This window comes from Lissotriton helveticus, chromosome 9 (assembly GCF_964261635.1).
Source record: "Lissotriton helveticus chromosome 9, aLisHel1.1, whole genome shotgun sequence".
Classification (NCBI taxonomy): domain Eukaryota; kingdom Metazoa; phylum Chordata; class Amphibia; order Caudata; family Salamandridae; genus Lissotriton; species Lissotriton helveticus.
The window spans coordinates 262,370,646-262,386,358 of record NC_136070.1 but is presented as its reverse complement, the minus strand read 5'-3'; the positions used below and the strand labels follow the sequence as shown (position 1 = coordinate 262,386,358).

The following is a 15,713-nucleotide window of genomic DNA, read 5'->3' as shown; positions in this document are numbered from 1 at the left end:
CCTGAAGTATGAAAAAAAGGGCTTCATTCACTGCGACCATAAGGGAGTTCCCATATTCCAGGCGGCTCACTATCAATGCCTGGACCAGGGTTTTCCTTGTTTGCAAAGGAACCCAATGAAAATCTTTCCTAAGTATGCCCATCACACCAAAACATGTCCCAGAAATTGAATTAACATCCTCATTCTTAGAAAGTGGGTCATCCAACAGAACTCACAGATTTGTTGCCATTTTTTGGGGGTCGGAGACAGTCCCATTTCAGATGGCCACCAATCGGTTGACCAGACTGCATGTGCCTTCCCAAAGAGCAAAATTTCAATTTTACTGGAATTAAGCTGAAGGAAATTAGCCATCATTTAGGATGCAATTTTTAACCTACAATTTCTTATTTGATTTTAGTAAGTTTCGGATTGGGGTCCATAGTAATGACAAGTTGCGTATCATCAGCATATGAAATCACATCAAAACCACATGACCTGATAACCTTGGCCAAGAGAGCCATGTATATGTTAAAAAGGGTTGGGCTCAGAATCGATCCCTGTAGCACTCCTTTATCCAGGGCCATAGTTCTGAAGTTATAGAGGTAAAGCTGTACTGTATGGGTTGACTCCGACAGAAAGTTTTCCAGCCATTTCAAAGCTTTCCAACTGACACCTATCACCCCCTAGTCTCTGGATTAAGATTGAGTGGGAGATGGTGTCAAACGCTGCTGAAAGCTCAAGCAGAACCGGCATAACACAGTTCCCCTGATCTAAGGCAAGCGTGATAGTGCCAGTATCCTCCGCCAAAGCTGACTACTTCAATGAGAAGCACAGAAGCCTAACTGTGAGGGATCTAAAAGGGAATGGGTTTCTAAAAAAGACACCAATTGTTGGTTCACCAGAGACTCAATGACTTTCCAAAGACAAGGGAGCAATTATATTGGTCTGTTGTTTCCCTTTTCTGTACAGACAGCTGTAGCTTTTTAAGAGTAGATCTAACCTGAGCGGCTTTTCATTTCATAGGAAGGGTTTCCAAATTGAAGGAGGTTTTACATGGGTCCATAATGGGAGCAAGAAGATTTCGAGCCTAGGTTTGCTAAAGTCTTTCAAAGGTGACACGTATTGGCTTAGCCAATACTAGTTTATTTTGAAAACAATAGGGAGAGGTATTCTTAATGAACTGAGACAGTGGAAGAGGAGCATGGAAGGTTAATGTTTCTACGAGCAGCATCACTTCAGCTTTAGACCCATTGAACTGTAGCCAGTTTGTTTTGAATTGGCTTTGTATGCTCATGAGGTAGAATTTGAAGTTTGTCGAAAGCAGATTAGGAGTTGGACGCACCTGCCAACTTCCAACGGTCTAACTTGACCATGACTTGCGTGTTGTCAGAAGGTATATGGAATTCAAAACTAAAGTGCAAGCTGTCTTTAGTCAGATGTCTTGTGTAGTCTCTGAAAGGCATGGAGAAGATAGCTGACCCGAGGGAACTGTACAATGCAGAGGTGAAACATTGAATCTCCAACTGTGGGCACTTAATTGGAAGAAACAAATGCAACAGTACAAGGAGCAGCACACGGTCTCAAATACTGCATGTGGCCATCAAGCCCAAAATACCAAGGCTGCTAGAAGCACCTGATACAATGGTCTGGAGAAATTCTTCCTGGTGTTCAGCATGATGGGCTCCATCCCATGTTGACCAAAAGGCCAAATAATGGTGGCCGAGAATGCAAAGTTTCCCTAATAAGATAATGAAATTTTACAGCCAGAAATGCCACGTGTTGTTGAACAAGATGTTGCACTTTTAGAAAAGTTGGGTCATAATTGGATGTTTCAAGACCAGAGGCCCAGCTCCCTGATCTTGTGAGTTGGAAATTAAAGTTTACTACACTTAACTAGTAAGGGCATCATTTATGAAAAGTGATGCATCATTGTGGGAAAATAACGATGCAACACTTTTCATAACGCCATCCGTGCGACACCATGGATGCCCATATTTACTGTACGGTGCTCCATGTCGCAAGGATTTACAGATAAGTCAGAAATCCTGACTTATCTATAGGCGCAAAATGACACGTTGCTGGAGTTTGTCTGAAAAGTGACGCAACTCCAGCAATGTGTCATTTCACATGGGGCATGCCCAATGTGAAAGGCGCTGCGTCACCCCTTATGCTTGCTTCAAGCAGGCGTAAGGATTTGACACCATAGACGTGTTGAAGTGAAATCTCATAGATTTCACTGCGTCACTTCTACGTGACTTTCCTGTGTTGAGATGCCGACTGTCACAGGGAATGTGGTGGATTAGAAAATCATCATCAAGACTAGACAGTCTGGTAATCGGCAAACACTGATGTTCCGCAGCCCCGGCAGTGGTCTTCTTAGAAAAACTTTGGGCGCCACCATTTATTCTTTTTTCAAATGAACCATTGAAAAGTCTGCATCGTAAAACTCCTGCGAGGTGCAAGCAAAAGGGAATTGTCACTTCCTCAGTGGCAGTCCCTCCATTAGGACCGAGGAGTGCTGCCAACCAGCTGCAAATAGAATGAGAATACAACTGGTTTCTAATCCGTTTTATTACCGTTTTTATTATTTTAATCCCCCTGGCCCTGCCTCCAGGACTCTGACAAGTCTTGGGGGCGGGACCATGGGGATAACACTGTGATGGGGGAGTGCTAGTGCACTCTTTTGTCCCTTCACTGCGCATGAAGTGTTTGGCCGGTTGTTTCAGGTTGGCAAACTAGGTAGATGAGAGGCAACATATAAGAGCAAAGCAATGTGTAAACATTCAACGAGACAACATATTTTAGTGCTGTTATTCGTCTTTTATTTTCAGCTGTGCAATGTATGCAAATGATGAAACCAGCCAACGCGTTTCACCCAAACATGGGCTTCTTCAGGGCTGTGATGGCATACAATGTAAGCAAACTTTAGTACATTGACAAAAGACTACATGTATACGTCACAAATGCATGTCACAAATATAGCGAGTATGCACGGAAAGACACCAACAGACCATGGATGAGGGGAGAAAAAGGAAAAAGAATATTTGTGGAATGTGAAAGCCAGTGCAGAGGAGTCAAGAGGTGCTGTGGTGAAGAACAGAGGTGAGAAAAGAGAAAAGGACGAAGACCCAAAAAACAATCATATAAATGTAATAAGTGAGCAACATCGACAAACTGCGTACCGTGAGAAGGTTTTAAAAGCATAACAAGTGCTCACTGCATCCAAGAGGATCAGTGAGTCAACCAGCCGCAAATAGAACGAGAATACAACTGGTTTCTAATCCGTTTTATTATCGTTTTTATTTTACTCCCCTTGGCCCTGCATCCAGGACTCTGACAAGTCTTGGGGGCGGGACCAGGGGGATAACACTGGGGTGGAGGAGTGCTAGTGCACTCTTTTGTCCCTTCACTACGCATGAAGTGTTTGGCCGGTTGTTTCAGGTTGGCTAAACATCTCATGTGCAGTGAAGCTTTCTCGAGCCCCAGCTGCGTTGGTGGGGCTGGAGAAAGCAGGCAGGCTCCCAGTCTGCCTGGGAGCGCAACGTTGTAGCGCTCAGGCTAATCCTGACGTTGCTTTCCAGCAGCGTCATGATTGGCGGCAGTGCAGTCTGGGAGCTTGTCCCAGAAGCAGGAAGAGCGGGATGAAGCGGATGGCGGCGGCAATCAGGTACGTTTATTTTTTTAATGTTCTTTTATTATTTCGTCCCCCGAGATCCCCCCACCCCCAGAAGCTCCCTCCTCTGGCCCGCTTCACCAATTTGGCAGGGGACGGGACGAAAACTGCACTTCCTTGGAGCCACAAAGACATGATTCCAAGCTTTGCAACCACACAGGCCGTCACAAAGAACCAATTTTTACTGCATTTTCTGCACGGCTGGTAAGCAGGGTGGGACTGACCAATAAGGCAATCCGGCAGTGTCCGATGGGCTGGTCTGATAGGTCAATTTGCGGGCAGGTTTTTGGGCTGTTTCTGGGCCTGTTTATGGTCTGATGGGCTGGTTTGTACTGTTGATTTCCCTGATATTATCACAAATATTGTCTATAGCAAGCAGAAATGCATGGTTCTCCATATCTTGTAAACATTTTTTACGAATGTGTCTTTACTAGTTTAACACTACCCTGATTTGCAGATGAGGGCCACTTTTTTATATAAGGTTTGCTAATGGGGACCACTTTTACTTTGGCGCCCTTTCCTATTTTCTGTTCCAGTCCAACCCTGGTGGAAACCTTTCATTAGAAAATGAGGAGCATGTGTCTCTTTGCATACGGTAGAGGCTGAGATGTAGAAAGCCACTGCTTGAAATGCTATAAAATGATGTAAAACAGTATCTATAAATGTAAGCACGTTTGTGTAGCAAAGTTATGTGTTCACTTCTCTAGGTGCACATGGTAATCTGTCATCATGAAAATTAATGAGGGAGGCAGTGTGCACCTACTTACATTATACTCCAGTGCCTTGAGAGGCGTCGCTACATCCAGTGCACACCAATATGCTGTAGCTCAGTCGAAGCAGTGCAGCTGCTTCTGCTATTAGAGAGCAGAGGTGATGCATTTGTATATGCACATTAATTAAGCCAGTCTGGTGGTTTAGTGGACTATTGCACCCACTGTAGCGGCCGGTGTTCAACCTCCTGGTCACAGTTCAAATCCCGATGGATCCACTCAGCCTTTCATCCTTCTGAGGTCAATAAAATGAGTACCTTTGAGTTGGGTAACAATAATCATCTGTTATTCAGTGCTTAGATACTCTTGGGTGAACGTTCGCTTTACAAATACATGTTATGTTATAGCAGGAACAATGCAGTTGTGTGTGCTAGAATAGAGCAGAGGTGACGTTTTTGTAAATGTGGGGTAAGATAGCGGAAATGATGCAACGGTGTGTGATGTAATATAGCAGTAGTGTTGCAGCTGTGTCTGATGTAATATGCCAGAGGAGATGCAGTTGTATATGTGCAGTAAAACAGCCGTAGCAATGCAGAGGTGTGTGTTATAATATAGCAGAGGAGATACATTTTTATAAGTGTTACAACAGTAGTGATGCAGCTGTGTGTGATGTAGTATAGCAAAGGAAATACATTTGTTTGTGTGTGGTGCAATATATATAGCAGAGGTGTTGCATTTGTGTACTGTACTACAACAGTAGCAATGCAACTCTGCGCTGTAATATAGCAGAGGTGTTGCTTTTGTGTGCAACAATAGCCATGCAACTGTGTGCTGTAATTTAGCAGAGGTATTGCATTTGTGTGCTGTAATACAACAAACAGATGCAGCTGTGTATGATGTAATATAGCAAAGGTGATGAGTGTGTGTTCTGTAATACAGCCGCTGTTTCCTCTAAAATATCAGAGGTGATGCATTTGCAAAGGTGCTGCAATTCAGCCGTCCTTACTCTAATTTAACAGAGGAGCAACTTTTGTGTCGGTTCTTTTATACAACGACGAGACCATGGAGTAAAGATGAAGTAGCCATAACATCTACTAACCCCACAACAAAATCCAACGCAACAACACAGGTTACCTAATTGTATCTCTAGAAAATCGCTGTATGATTTTATAGACTAGACCAGTGTTTTAATTTTGCTATGCTGAGTTTATGCTACTTTTATGTAATGTTTTTAGACCGGATTGAAGTAATTTATTCGTATTGTATTATTATGGATATTGCTTTCATGGTCTATGACCAAAATAAAGTAAACAAAGAAAGAATTAGCCATGTTTCTGCTCTACAGTAGATCAGTACTACCCAATGTTCCAGTGTGGCAGTGGAAGTAAGGCCAAGTGCTCTCCCTGTTACCCATGTATACTTCTGTAGCAGTATGAACCGTGCCGCCCCATTGTGTCACCAAGGCATGGTCTGCCTATGTGTTCATGCTGCTTTCTATCCTACCCCTGTGACAGTACAATGGTCTGATGTGCTCTGCAACAATATCCTTCCTGAGTCCAAACGTCTCTGTGCCTGTATCACACAGCCCAACCTGCTAGTATATCCGTTTAGTCTGGCCTAGCTATCGATACAGTTTGTCAGCCCCACTGTCAGTACCACCAACCAGTCCCGCTTACCCTTCTTGGTACAAATACAACTCGTTCTGCCGTCATACAGAACGACCCAGTCCACTCCTGCAGAACTTTGGCCCGCTCTGCTCTACCTCAAAACCTTTCAGCATCTGTTCCTATAGATGTATGGTCTGACCGACCTGTATCAACTAAGCACTGTTTATCATTTTATTACTACAGGAGCAAACTTCATAGGGAACAATTACTTAACAATATACAAGCCCGGGTATAGGGATCAAAACAACAAGATGTCCTCACTGTCCTCATCTATCTTGTCTGTAGAGTATGGTTTTAAACTCTTAAGGGAATATAATTCATCGGGCATGTACCACATATATAGTATTACCACATCTTGGGTTGGATAATATATATATATATATATATATATATATATATCTATCTATCAATTCCAAACATTCCTTGACGAGAAAGAATGAGCGAACTCCTCTTCGTGATATTGAGATATCTTTTTTATTTCTCTCTTCTGCCTGCCATGATGCGTTTCGACCGGTACAACGGCCTTGATCACATATATATATAGTCCATATATTATATATGTGTGTGTGTGTGTGTGTGTGTGTGTGTGTGTATATATATATATATATATATATATATTGTCTAAGTTATTAACATATACGTAATGAAATTTCTGGTTTTTCTACTTTTGGATAAATTGATTTTATAGTTATAATCAATTTTATTCATCACTAAATTATTTTATATAAGCATTTTTACTATTTTTTTTTTAAATAGTTGCTTGTATATATATCTTCCTTTAGCACATTTGCGGTTTGCACAGGTCTTTCTTATATGATTGTTTTGCACATCTCTGCAAGTTACTTTTGATATTGATTTTTAGTAATTAGCAGTGTCATGACTTTGGATTAAATGTACTGAGGAATATTTATTCAGTTTCATTGTATTTTACAATTGTTCCCAGCTACAACTGTAAAAGGTATGTTATTTATACCGAAGTTAGTGTTAAACACGGTTTTAAATTGCTAGTTTAGCAGTAACTTCGCTAACTCTTACCTTTATTAACTTTTACCATTTATTTGTGTAAATATGTTGTTGCATTTTTTAACAAGCATTTTTTATCGATGCTTTTAAAACATGACGAGCTGCTTGATATTATATTCTTGTCTATGTCTATGATGACGTTGTCGATTGCAACTTGCACTGTCACTTTAAATGTTTGAATTTCACTCCATAGCGTGTCATGTGATCAAGGGCCAAGGAGGCCCGAAACGCGTCATGGCTAAGGTGCGGGGTTTCTTGCACAAATAAAAATATTGCACCTTCAAAATTTGGGTCCGCTGTCGTCCTTCGAATTCCTTAAGGTGTCGACTTTACTGTATATATATATATACATCCAAAACAAAGTTTGCCTGCAGTGAGTCAGCCCTATATATATTGCCCACATACTCCGCGTAGAAAACCTATTTATTTTACCGCTAAATAAAAAAATAAAGAAAAAAGTCAACCCAGACCATGCATTTGAGCAAATTCACACCATCCTATTCTTACTCCCACACTAAATCACATATTTCTTGTTCTGACTTTTTTTTACAATGGATTGTACATTTATTTAATATTAAATGTACAGGCACTCTTCCTCAGGAGTAGGGGAAACAGAACTGTCACAAATTCATTTTTGAGCATATAGCCCACTAAGGCAGTTCTATGTGATTTACACTTTACAATGATTTTAGTAAATGTATGGTTAGACTTAGTTTTGTATATGTCTAGTGTTTTGCCAGTTAGCAACAGAATAAATATATTTCCTATTTAGATTCTGTGAACGATGCTTGTTTCCTCATAAAATGTAATACATATACTGTTCTTATATGCCAGATGGGTAAAATGTTTGGCTGCTCACACAAAAAGAATGATTTATATTTCAATGCATATGTGATTACCAGCACACTATATAGATAACATAGGAGTCCAGCCCTGCCTGCCCGTGCATCAACATGTCGTGGTCTTTGCTTATACCAATGCGGTCCTGTTTGTTTCTGAATGGGTACAATCCATCAAGACCCTTTATTTGTAAAGATGGATCTGCCTTTTGCTCACTCCTTCAATTTGTCTTCTTCTCTCCCTCCTAGATGACCTTGTTCTCTGTCCAAAAGGGATAACATCTAAAGTATTCCGTTTCAACGTGTCAGCGGTAGAGAAGAACAGCCCTAACCTCTTTCGTGCTGAGTTCAGGGTGTTCAAAACTCCTAACCCAGCAGCCAAGCGCGGCGAGCAAAGAATAGAGCTGTTCCAGGTGAGTGTGCCACATGAAGGCGGGAAAGTAAAAAAAGGACTAAATCATGTTCTATGGAACCCCATGATGTGTGATCGCTTGGACCTTTTTATAGATATATAATATTGGACTCTCACATAATGAGTCATAGTCTAGCCATAATCTGTAGATACTCCATCATCCATGTCCATCAAGCCAGGATAGGGCCTTCATCAATTAAACGCCTTTCACTGCTATCCCGAACACCAGGATTAGGGCAGTATCTGTGTGATCCCTTCTCTCACAGGAAAGGCCTCCTCCTTGCCATGTTCCATGGATTCCTTTATCCTTTATCCCGGTGGCATAAGCCAGGAACTTCAGAATCCCTTTTGCCCAGGCCTTGAACCAGGATCAGGCCTGGATGTGCAGAATCTTTCATCTCCCTTCTGAGAGTCAATGATCAGGCCAGAATGTTGCATATCTTGCAAGAGCCTCTCTGTCCCCATTCAAGCGGTGTAGCACAGATTGCATACTCAAATCTATGATGGTTGAGTATGCAGTAAAACACACAGGACAGAACCCCATGAGAGAGTCATACATTAAAGAAGCATCTCATGATTCTAAGGGGGAAGGTTGCAATGAAGGAAACTATCAATTGGAGAATATATAGCGGCAAAAAGGGAGAGGTACACTATACAGGCATGTGTAATATGAAATATTAATTTGTTGAAAGCATAAGGATCGCCTTGTTAGTACAACAAAAGTCAAATAAAATATCTCATGCGTTATAATGGCTTTGTTAAACTTTAATTGGCAAGTAGTATGAAACTACCTATGGTTAACGAAAAAGAGATGGTTAAACTGGTTTTGTGTTTTTTAAAGACTGTTTCATTGAAGGATAATAAATTGAATTGTGAACAATCTGGTTAATCCACAAAACTATCTAGACTAGAGCATTATTATAATTGGAGTCAGGGAAAATGCAATATTCTGGTACATGAAAGAATGGTTTATGCACCACATATGGCCGCTGAAAGAAAATAAAGGGTCCAGCTGCAAGATATTAGGTCAGGGGGAATATGTGATAAAGTATTTAAAACTAGAAGTAATACGGAATCAGCAAAACATGCAAAACTACCTTGAAGACATTCCGGGTAAGGAAATTGCAACACACAGAAACAACTTCACCAAACGTAGACATAACTTTAGGAACCTGTAAGCATTTCCATCTTTTGAAATTTCTAAAGGGGAATGTCATCAAATAAATAAGGTCAGACGCAAGCAAGCACTTTGTAGGGTGAAAACGAATATACATTTGAGTATATTTTATTCCAGTACTTTGAGGATCTCCCTGTGTTGAGGTTCATTCACATTTATCAGGTATTATACTCACATAACCTATGTGGATCCAAGATTAGACATTACATGTGAAGATTTCAGAAGAGTTAGTTAAAAAGTCAATATTTAACCTGAAAAATGGGTCTACAGTGGACACGGATGGTCTATCACCAAACATTTATACAGTGTATACAGTGTGTCACCTCTCCATAGTAAGAATATTCATTTATTTTCTGTTGGAGTGTATACAAGTTATAAATTGTGGTTTGGAAGTAAATGGTCACATCCATTTTTTGTAACAAAGGGAGAGACTTAGAGGCATGTTCCTCTAAGAGACAAATGTCCCTCCTAAATGTAGAATCAAAATAATTAATCTGACCAGTGCTCTTTTTGTGGCCCAAGGACAGGAGGGATACTTTAGAGCACATATTTCGCAGCAGCCCTATACTTTATTTACTATCGCAGATAAAGTTGCCCAGAAAAATACTGTGTTTGCCGTGGCAGATGCAGAAAAGGCATCTGTTTGGATCTGCGGAAACCTTGTTGGAAGCAAAAAGTAAAAAGACAGGATACTAATTAGTAGATGATTGACAAGATATATATTTTTTTATCACGAAGGGGCAGCCAATAGTGGTGTCACCTGACACCATCCGTGCTTGCGTCATATTTGGGGCCCTTTGTATTAGGGGTATAAAGAGTGGCAATAGTTCAAAATTAGGATTAACACAATTGTATTGGATGTGGTTGATGTTTTGTAACACCCACAAATAATAGCACAAGGCAAATGATGTATGGTTCCTTCCATATATTCACATTAAACAATATTCCTGTGCCATATTATTGCTAATAAAACATAGATAACATGCTAATTTCTATTTATGACATATGATTTGTCTGTTGGCAGATTCTAAATCAAATATAATTTTATTTAGGCATACAAATTGTAAAATATCGTGTCATTATTGTAGAATAATTATTACTGGCCTGCAAATCTACACATTATAAAATTGATTATCATTCAAAAGAATGTGACACTTCCTTTGAGTTGCTACTTGATAACTTCAAGAACATTTTATCACCAAATATGTTATTTAACGGTACACATCAAAATTATTAAAAATAAATGAGGCTGAAAGAAAATCAGTTTTATCTTTAATTACATGTCTTCCTATCTGGATGTGTGATACATTATCAAGGTTGTCCATTAAGGAGAATCTAAATTTATCAGGGGGCTTCACATGTGTGTTGCCATCACGGAGCCCTGCAATGGAAAAGGTCAAGATAGTAGAACGTTCAATACATGCAGTCAGTCATCACAGTGAAGCGTTTCCTTGAGAACTACAATTTAAAATTAATTTTCTTTAGACATGCTGGAAAACCTAATAAGATAAGGAAGAATGGAAAAAGGCTACAGCAATATATAAAGTGATTCCCCTTTTCTTGGGGCAAGAATATCTACCTAACACCCAATTAATTATGGCATTAGACAATGAGAGAAAACAGAAAACGAAATAATAAGTTAGATTTCAAATGTCTAATAATTGATGAGGTAAAACAATCTTTGAATTAATACAAAGTTCCTGCTCGAGAGAAAGGCACCGCCAAGCCATATTAATTGACTTACGTGTATTAATCAAAAGTGCCTGTTAAGCAAGCTTGTACCCAGCCTCGTGAGTAGTGTGATTCTGCAAATAGACATGAAATCCAATATTCTGCTACCACTGGGCCATTGCCATTGTCCAACATTAAGTTCTAATCTCCCACCGTGATAAATTTGGTAACTTTTTATTAGTAATTGTGAGATATCCTGAACTAAGTGAGTGCCAAAAAATCACTAGAGCCAGGCAGTCAATATATTAATAATAAGAGGCCAGAGTATGCTCATTTACAGTGAATTTAAAAGTTAAATCCTCTGCTAACTTAAGCACAACTTCACAGAAAAGAGAAATATTAATTGGGCTTTGTGTAATAGCCAAATTACTGCCTTTTCTTCGTTGACAGGTGAGATGTGAGCAGGTAACTCTTCCAAAATGTCTTTACGTGCATTGAATTCAATATGCAGCATTTGGATAACTTTTCCTAATAAGGATTAATTAATTTGAGCTACAAATATGTTTTTAAATACTCCAATAATGCCGCAGATGATGGATTATGGGCAAACGCCATTAAATCCAAATTTACATGAAATTGATAGAAACCAGAGAATCACAAAAACTGAATTTCTACTCTTGACTATTCTGCAGAAATTCAATGAATGAAGAAGCATGTAAATAAATTGATGATACAGTAACTATAACTTATTTTTGGTTATTATAAATTAGGAGAAAAATAATCTGCATTGTGAGAATTGTACAATGTACTTGCGAGTGCTGACTATTAGAGGTAAGAGAGCTATATGAAGTAATAAGGGAGAACAAGAAGAAAACACACTAAATTCAATGTCCTTGGGAGGCAAGAGGAGGCCTAGTCCCGGTCTGAGTATCAGCTGCAAAGAATAACTTGGTCCTAGTTTGGATCTGGTCTCGAAGTCCTATTCGATGGAGACAATGAAGAAGAAGAAAGGCATGGTTGGTTGTGTGTAAGTCAACAGATAGAGCAGTTCTTACCACTGCTACCCATCTCAAATTCTACATCGTTCACAACTGATGATGGTACCGACTGTGCCGTGTCATGGACACATGCCCAACAGGACCGGATCTTATTTTTATAAAGATTTTAACCTGATCAGTCCCAGCTTTTTCAAGTGCTGTGTTGCGAAAGATCAGGTTTTTTGGAGGGCCTTTAGGTTGAAATACGGTTTCTTAGTAATGGTGGGTACTATATCTTATTTAAAAGTCAAAGGGATATATCTTTGCTGTTCTCATGGAAACCTATTGAAACATACCTGAGCAGATGAAGCCGTGACGGATATGTGTTCAACTAGTGGGGATATCAGCATGAAGTCCACATTTCAGATCGTATCAGGGAACTAAGAAGGTACACAATCCACCCTCAATGCTGAAGAAATAAGTGTTAGCCGTGGCAACACAGACTCAAATTAAGGTACATGCAGGTATTTCCAAGCCTCCTGTCAGCGGCATGAGGCTGATCCCTAAGGATCCTCTTGAGAAAACTTTGGTGAAAGCCTAAAACTGGTCGGTGACTGTTCTCGTGCCCATCGTCTTTGTATTAGATGCTGATCAGTGATTAGACATGGGCAATTGCTCATGCGCTCACAAGCAACTGGCTGCCATGTCTGTTGTTCCTAGATCCACACGCTGCCCGCAGCCCTTACTCATGGATACAACAGCTCCCTGTTGCCAATTGTCTACTTGGTGTTATCTCTCCACGGCTAACACCTTATACAACCAGGCTCGGTGGAAGCCTCCTATGCTCCTCGAGGGCATGCTTCTGACTCGGACATATACGACTATCTCTCCTGCCCCACCCTCGGTGCACCGTGGCCCTGAAAGCTGCACAGACCAGATTCCCTTACAGAGAGCAATTGGTCCTTTAAACAACCATGCCTGCTGTCCTTGCCTTTTCACTAGGGAGTTTTTACATTGTACGGTGAGCTGTATTAAAAATTGTTGGTAAGCATATAGAGAATATTTTGATTAAGATGTCAATAACACATTGAGCGTTAGTAAAATAGCTGCTGGCAGCAATTCCCCCTTTTTGACAGTCTTTTTGGAGATTTGTGTTATCACTTAAGGCGACGTTTGAATGAAGACGTGACATTCCTGCCGGATCCGTGCAGTATAAATCCCTTCGCTAATTAGCAATCTGGGTATTAAATGTATGAACCTCAGAGTAGAAGTTATCCCTTTCTGTAGGGCTTCCATTCATCATTGAAAGTGGAACTGTCGAGCAGTGTAAATATTGACCTTCTCTCCACACATCTCAATGAGATATTTCATATATTCCGGAGCGAGCCCTGGTTGGTCAGACCCATGGGCTCGGCTCGACTAGCGATGAATACCCAGAGGGTGGGAAGTGCGTTTTAGGCGTGGATCCATAGGCGGAGGTTAGGGGACCAGCTATCATCGAATGTTAAGAGTCTAGGTGAACTCATAGCAAACATTTCACAGCAAACACGTGAACTGACAGCAAACATTTCACCTTGGCAAACACCGCAACTGAATTTCCTGGTCTGGTATATCACTCTCCCGGTCAAGAAAGGAGAGTGTAAAATTGTAAGAATGAGGGTAATCAGCGTAAATGACGAAACAAGATGATAGTTTATTCTTTAGTTTCAAGTAGGAGTCATAGGTTACAGGTATTGTATGAAAGAAATACATGCAATAAGAGCAGGATACCACAGAGAGTAACATCTAATTGCCTCATTTAAATCCGCCATATCCATGAACATGTTTCCCCTGTATCCCTTCGCTCTATGTAGCAATTTCATGTGATTTTGAAGTTTGAGTCTAAATAGCCTTATTTAAGCTAAAACAAAACACTGCCAAATAGACCTCTATGTTGCAGTTCAACACAATCCAGCATTCACTACCTCTATCTGCTTGGGAATGTAGGTAACCACCATGGGATGCGGTAAACCCTCATGAGACACCGCGTCAAAAAGTGCCCCATTTACCTGCCTGTGTGCCTTGTGCCCCCAAGTGTTTCTTTCATTTAGACCTGCCCTGGCCCACTCACATTTGCAGGTCTAGTCTTGGTTCGCCTTGTGTCTGTACCCTCCTCCCCTAGTTCAGCATGTTCTCTGTTGTGTATTCACTCTGCAGTCCTTGCCCTCTACTGCTTCCCTTCATCCATGACTTTGCTATCATGTTCACCTTCTTGCAAAGGCAGCATTATGGGAGGCTGCACTGTTATTCCAATCCATGCTCCCCTGCATTAATAAACTCCTGTAAATTCACCAGATACTGAATGTTAAGGATCTACTTTCCTCCTATAATTCCATAAGTCTTTGTCCATCCCATCTCTGCAACAAGGCCTTGTGAACGCTCCCCTCTGTGGACGCTGAGCTATGACCCGGTTGGGTCTGATACTTCTGTAGGAATTCCTGCCTCCAAGAGCTGTGCCCGGCTGTTCCATGCAACCACCCTCTCATTGAGGAGATTGAAGCAGCTCACAGCAGGCATGGCCAGTCCCAACAGTTCTGAACAGGAGGTGGGAGTACAGGTAGACCCTGTCTCCATAAAACAGGTACTCGTGCTCTGAACAGTTTTCTTGCAGATTTTAAATGCTCATTTTAAAAATAACGCAGTTCATCATAATTAAGAAATAAGAAATTAACAGTTTTTTCCCAATCACTGAAATTGATAACTGCAGGCGGTGCTTAGCATTTATTTTCAAACATGTTTCGGAATATCAAGCCCATCATCAGGGGAATTCAATTTTCGGCCAACACTACAATAATGACCAAGGTCATTCCTTGCTAGTCATATTAGTATATCCCGTTGGTATCATCCTAAACATCAATTAAATAGATTTATGTAACCTGGACTGTTGTTTCTTCCCTTCAGGCTGGCGTCCACACTGTCTACCATCCAATACCTGCACATATGCTTTGTGATACTTTTGCCGCTTTAAAGGTTTTCAGTGTGCACTAAGAAGCGTAATTAAACAGTGAAATTACACATGCTCACCAGGAAGGGACTCATGGATCAGACTGCCAAATGTTTAAAGGGGCAAAGATTTGTAAGTTTTTCCTAGTTTCAAATGCTTTTTAGCTGCCCTGTTTCCTCCCTCCAATATCAGATTACTGTCCCTTTGCAATGCTTTCTGGTCTTCTTCCTCCAGGAAATACTTGTATTTTGATTGTGATTTTTATATACATCAAATCCTCTTCTAACATTGACCTAGCAGGGCACTGATTTTTCTAAAGATATTTTATGAACTATGAGGCTGATGTAGTGTTTGGCAGAGAGGGTACTTCATCTCAATAGAAGGTCTGCCCTCCTGATTTACACAAGGGCAGACTGTGATCATGTCGGGACAGAAAATACTTCATCTCCGTTGCTGACATATTCCTCTGACGGAGTAGGGGCCATCACAGATTTGGCCATTCGACCACATGCCGAATTTAGAGTGCGCAGTCGAATGGCAAGTTTTTACTCTCTGTTACTGCAATGATGAGGGTGGTGGTAGAAGACAATATAAACATTTAA

At 40.6% G+C, this 15,713-nt stretch overlaps 1 protein-coding gene across 1 annotated transcript in view; it reads left to right on the top strand.

The window, feature by feature from the left end:
- TGFB3 (transforming growth factor beta 3) overlaps positions 1-15,713 on the top strand; it is a 130,087-nt gene that overhangs the window by 54,575 nt on the left and 59,799 nt on the right. The window contains exon 2 of the mRNA XM_078659936.1: positions 8,141-8,304. Within this exon, the coding sequence (XP_078516062.1) occupies positions 8,141-8,304 (164 nt within the window). The remainder of the gene's footprint in view (positions 1-8,140; positions 8,305-15,713) is intronic.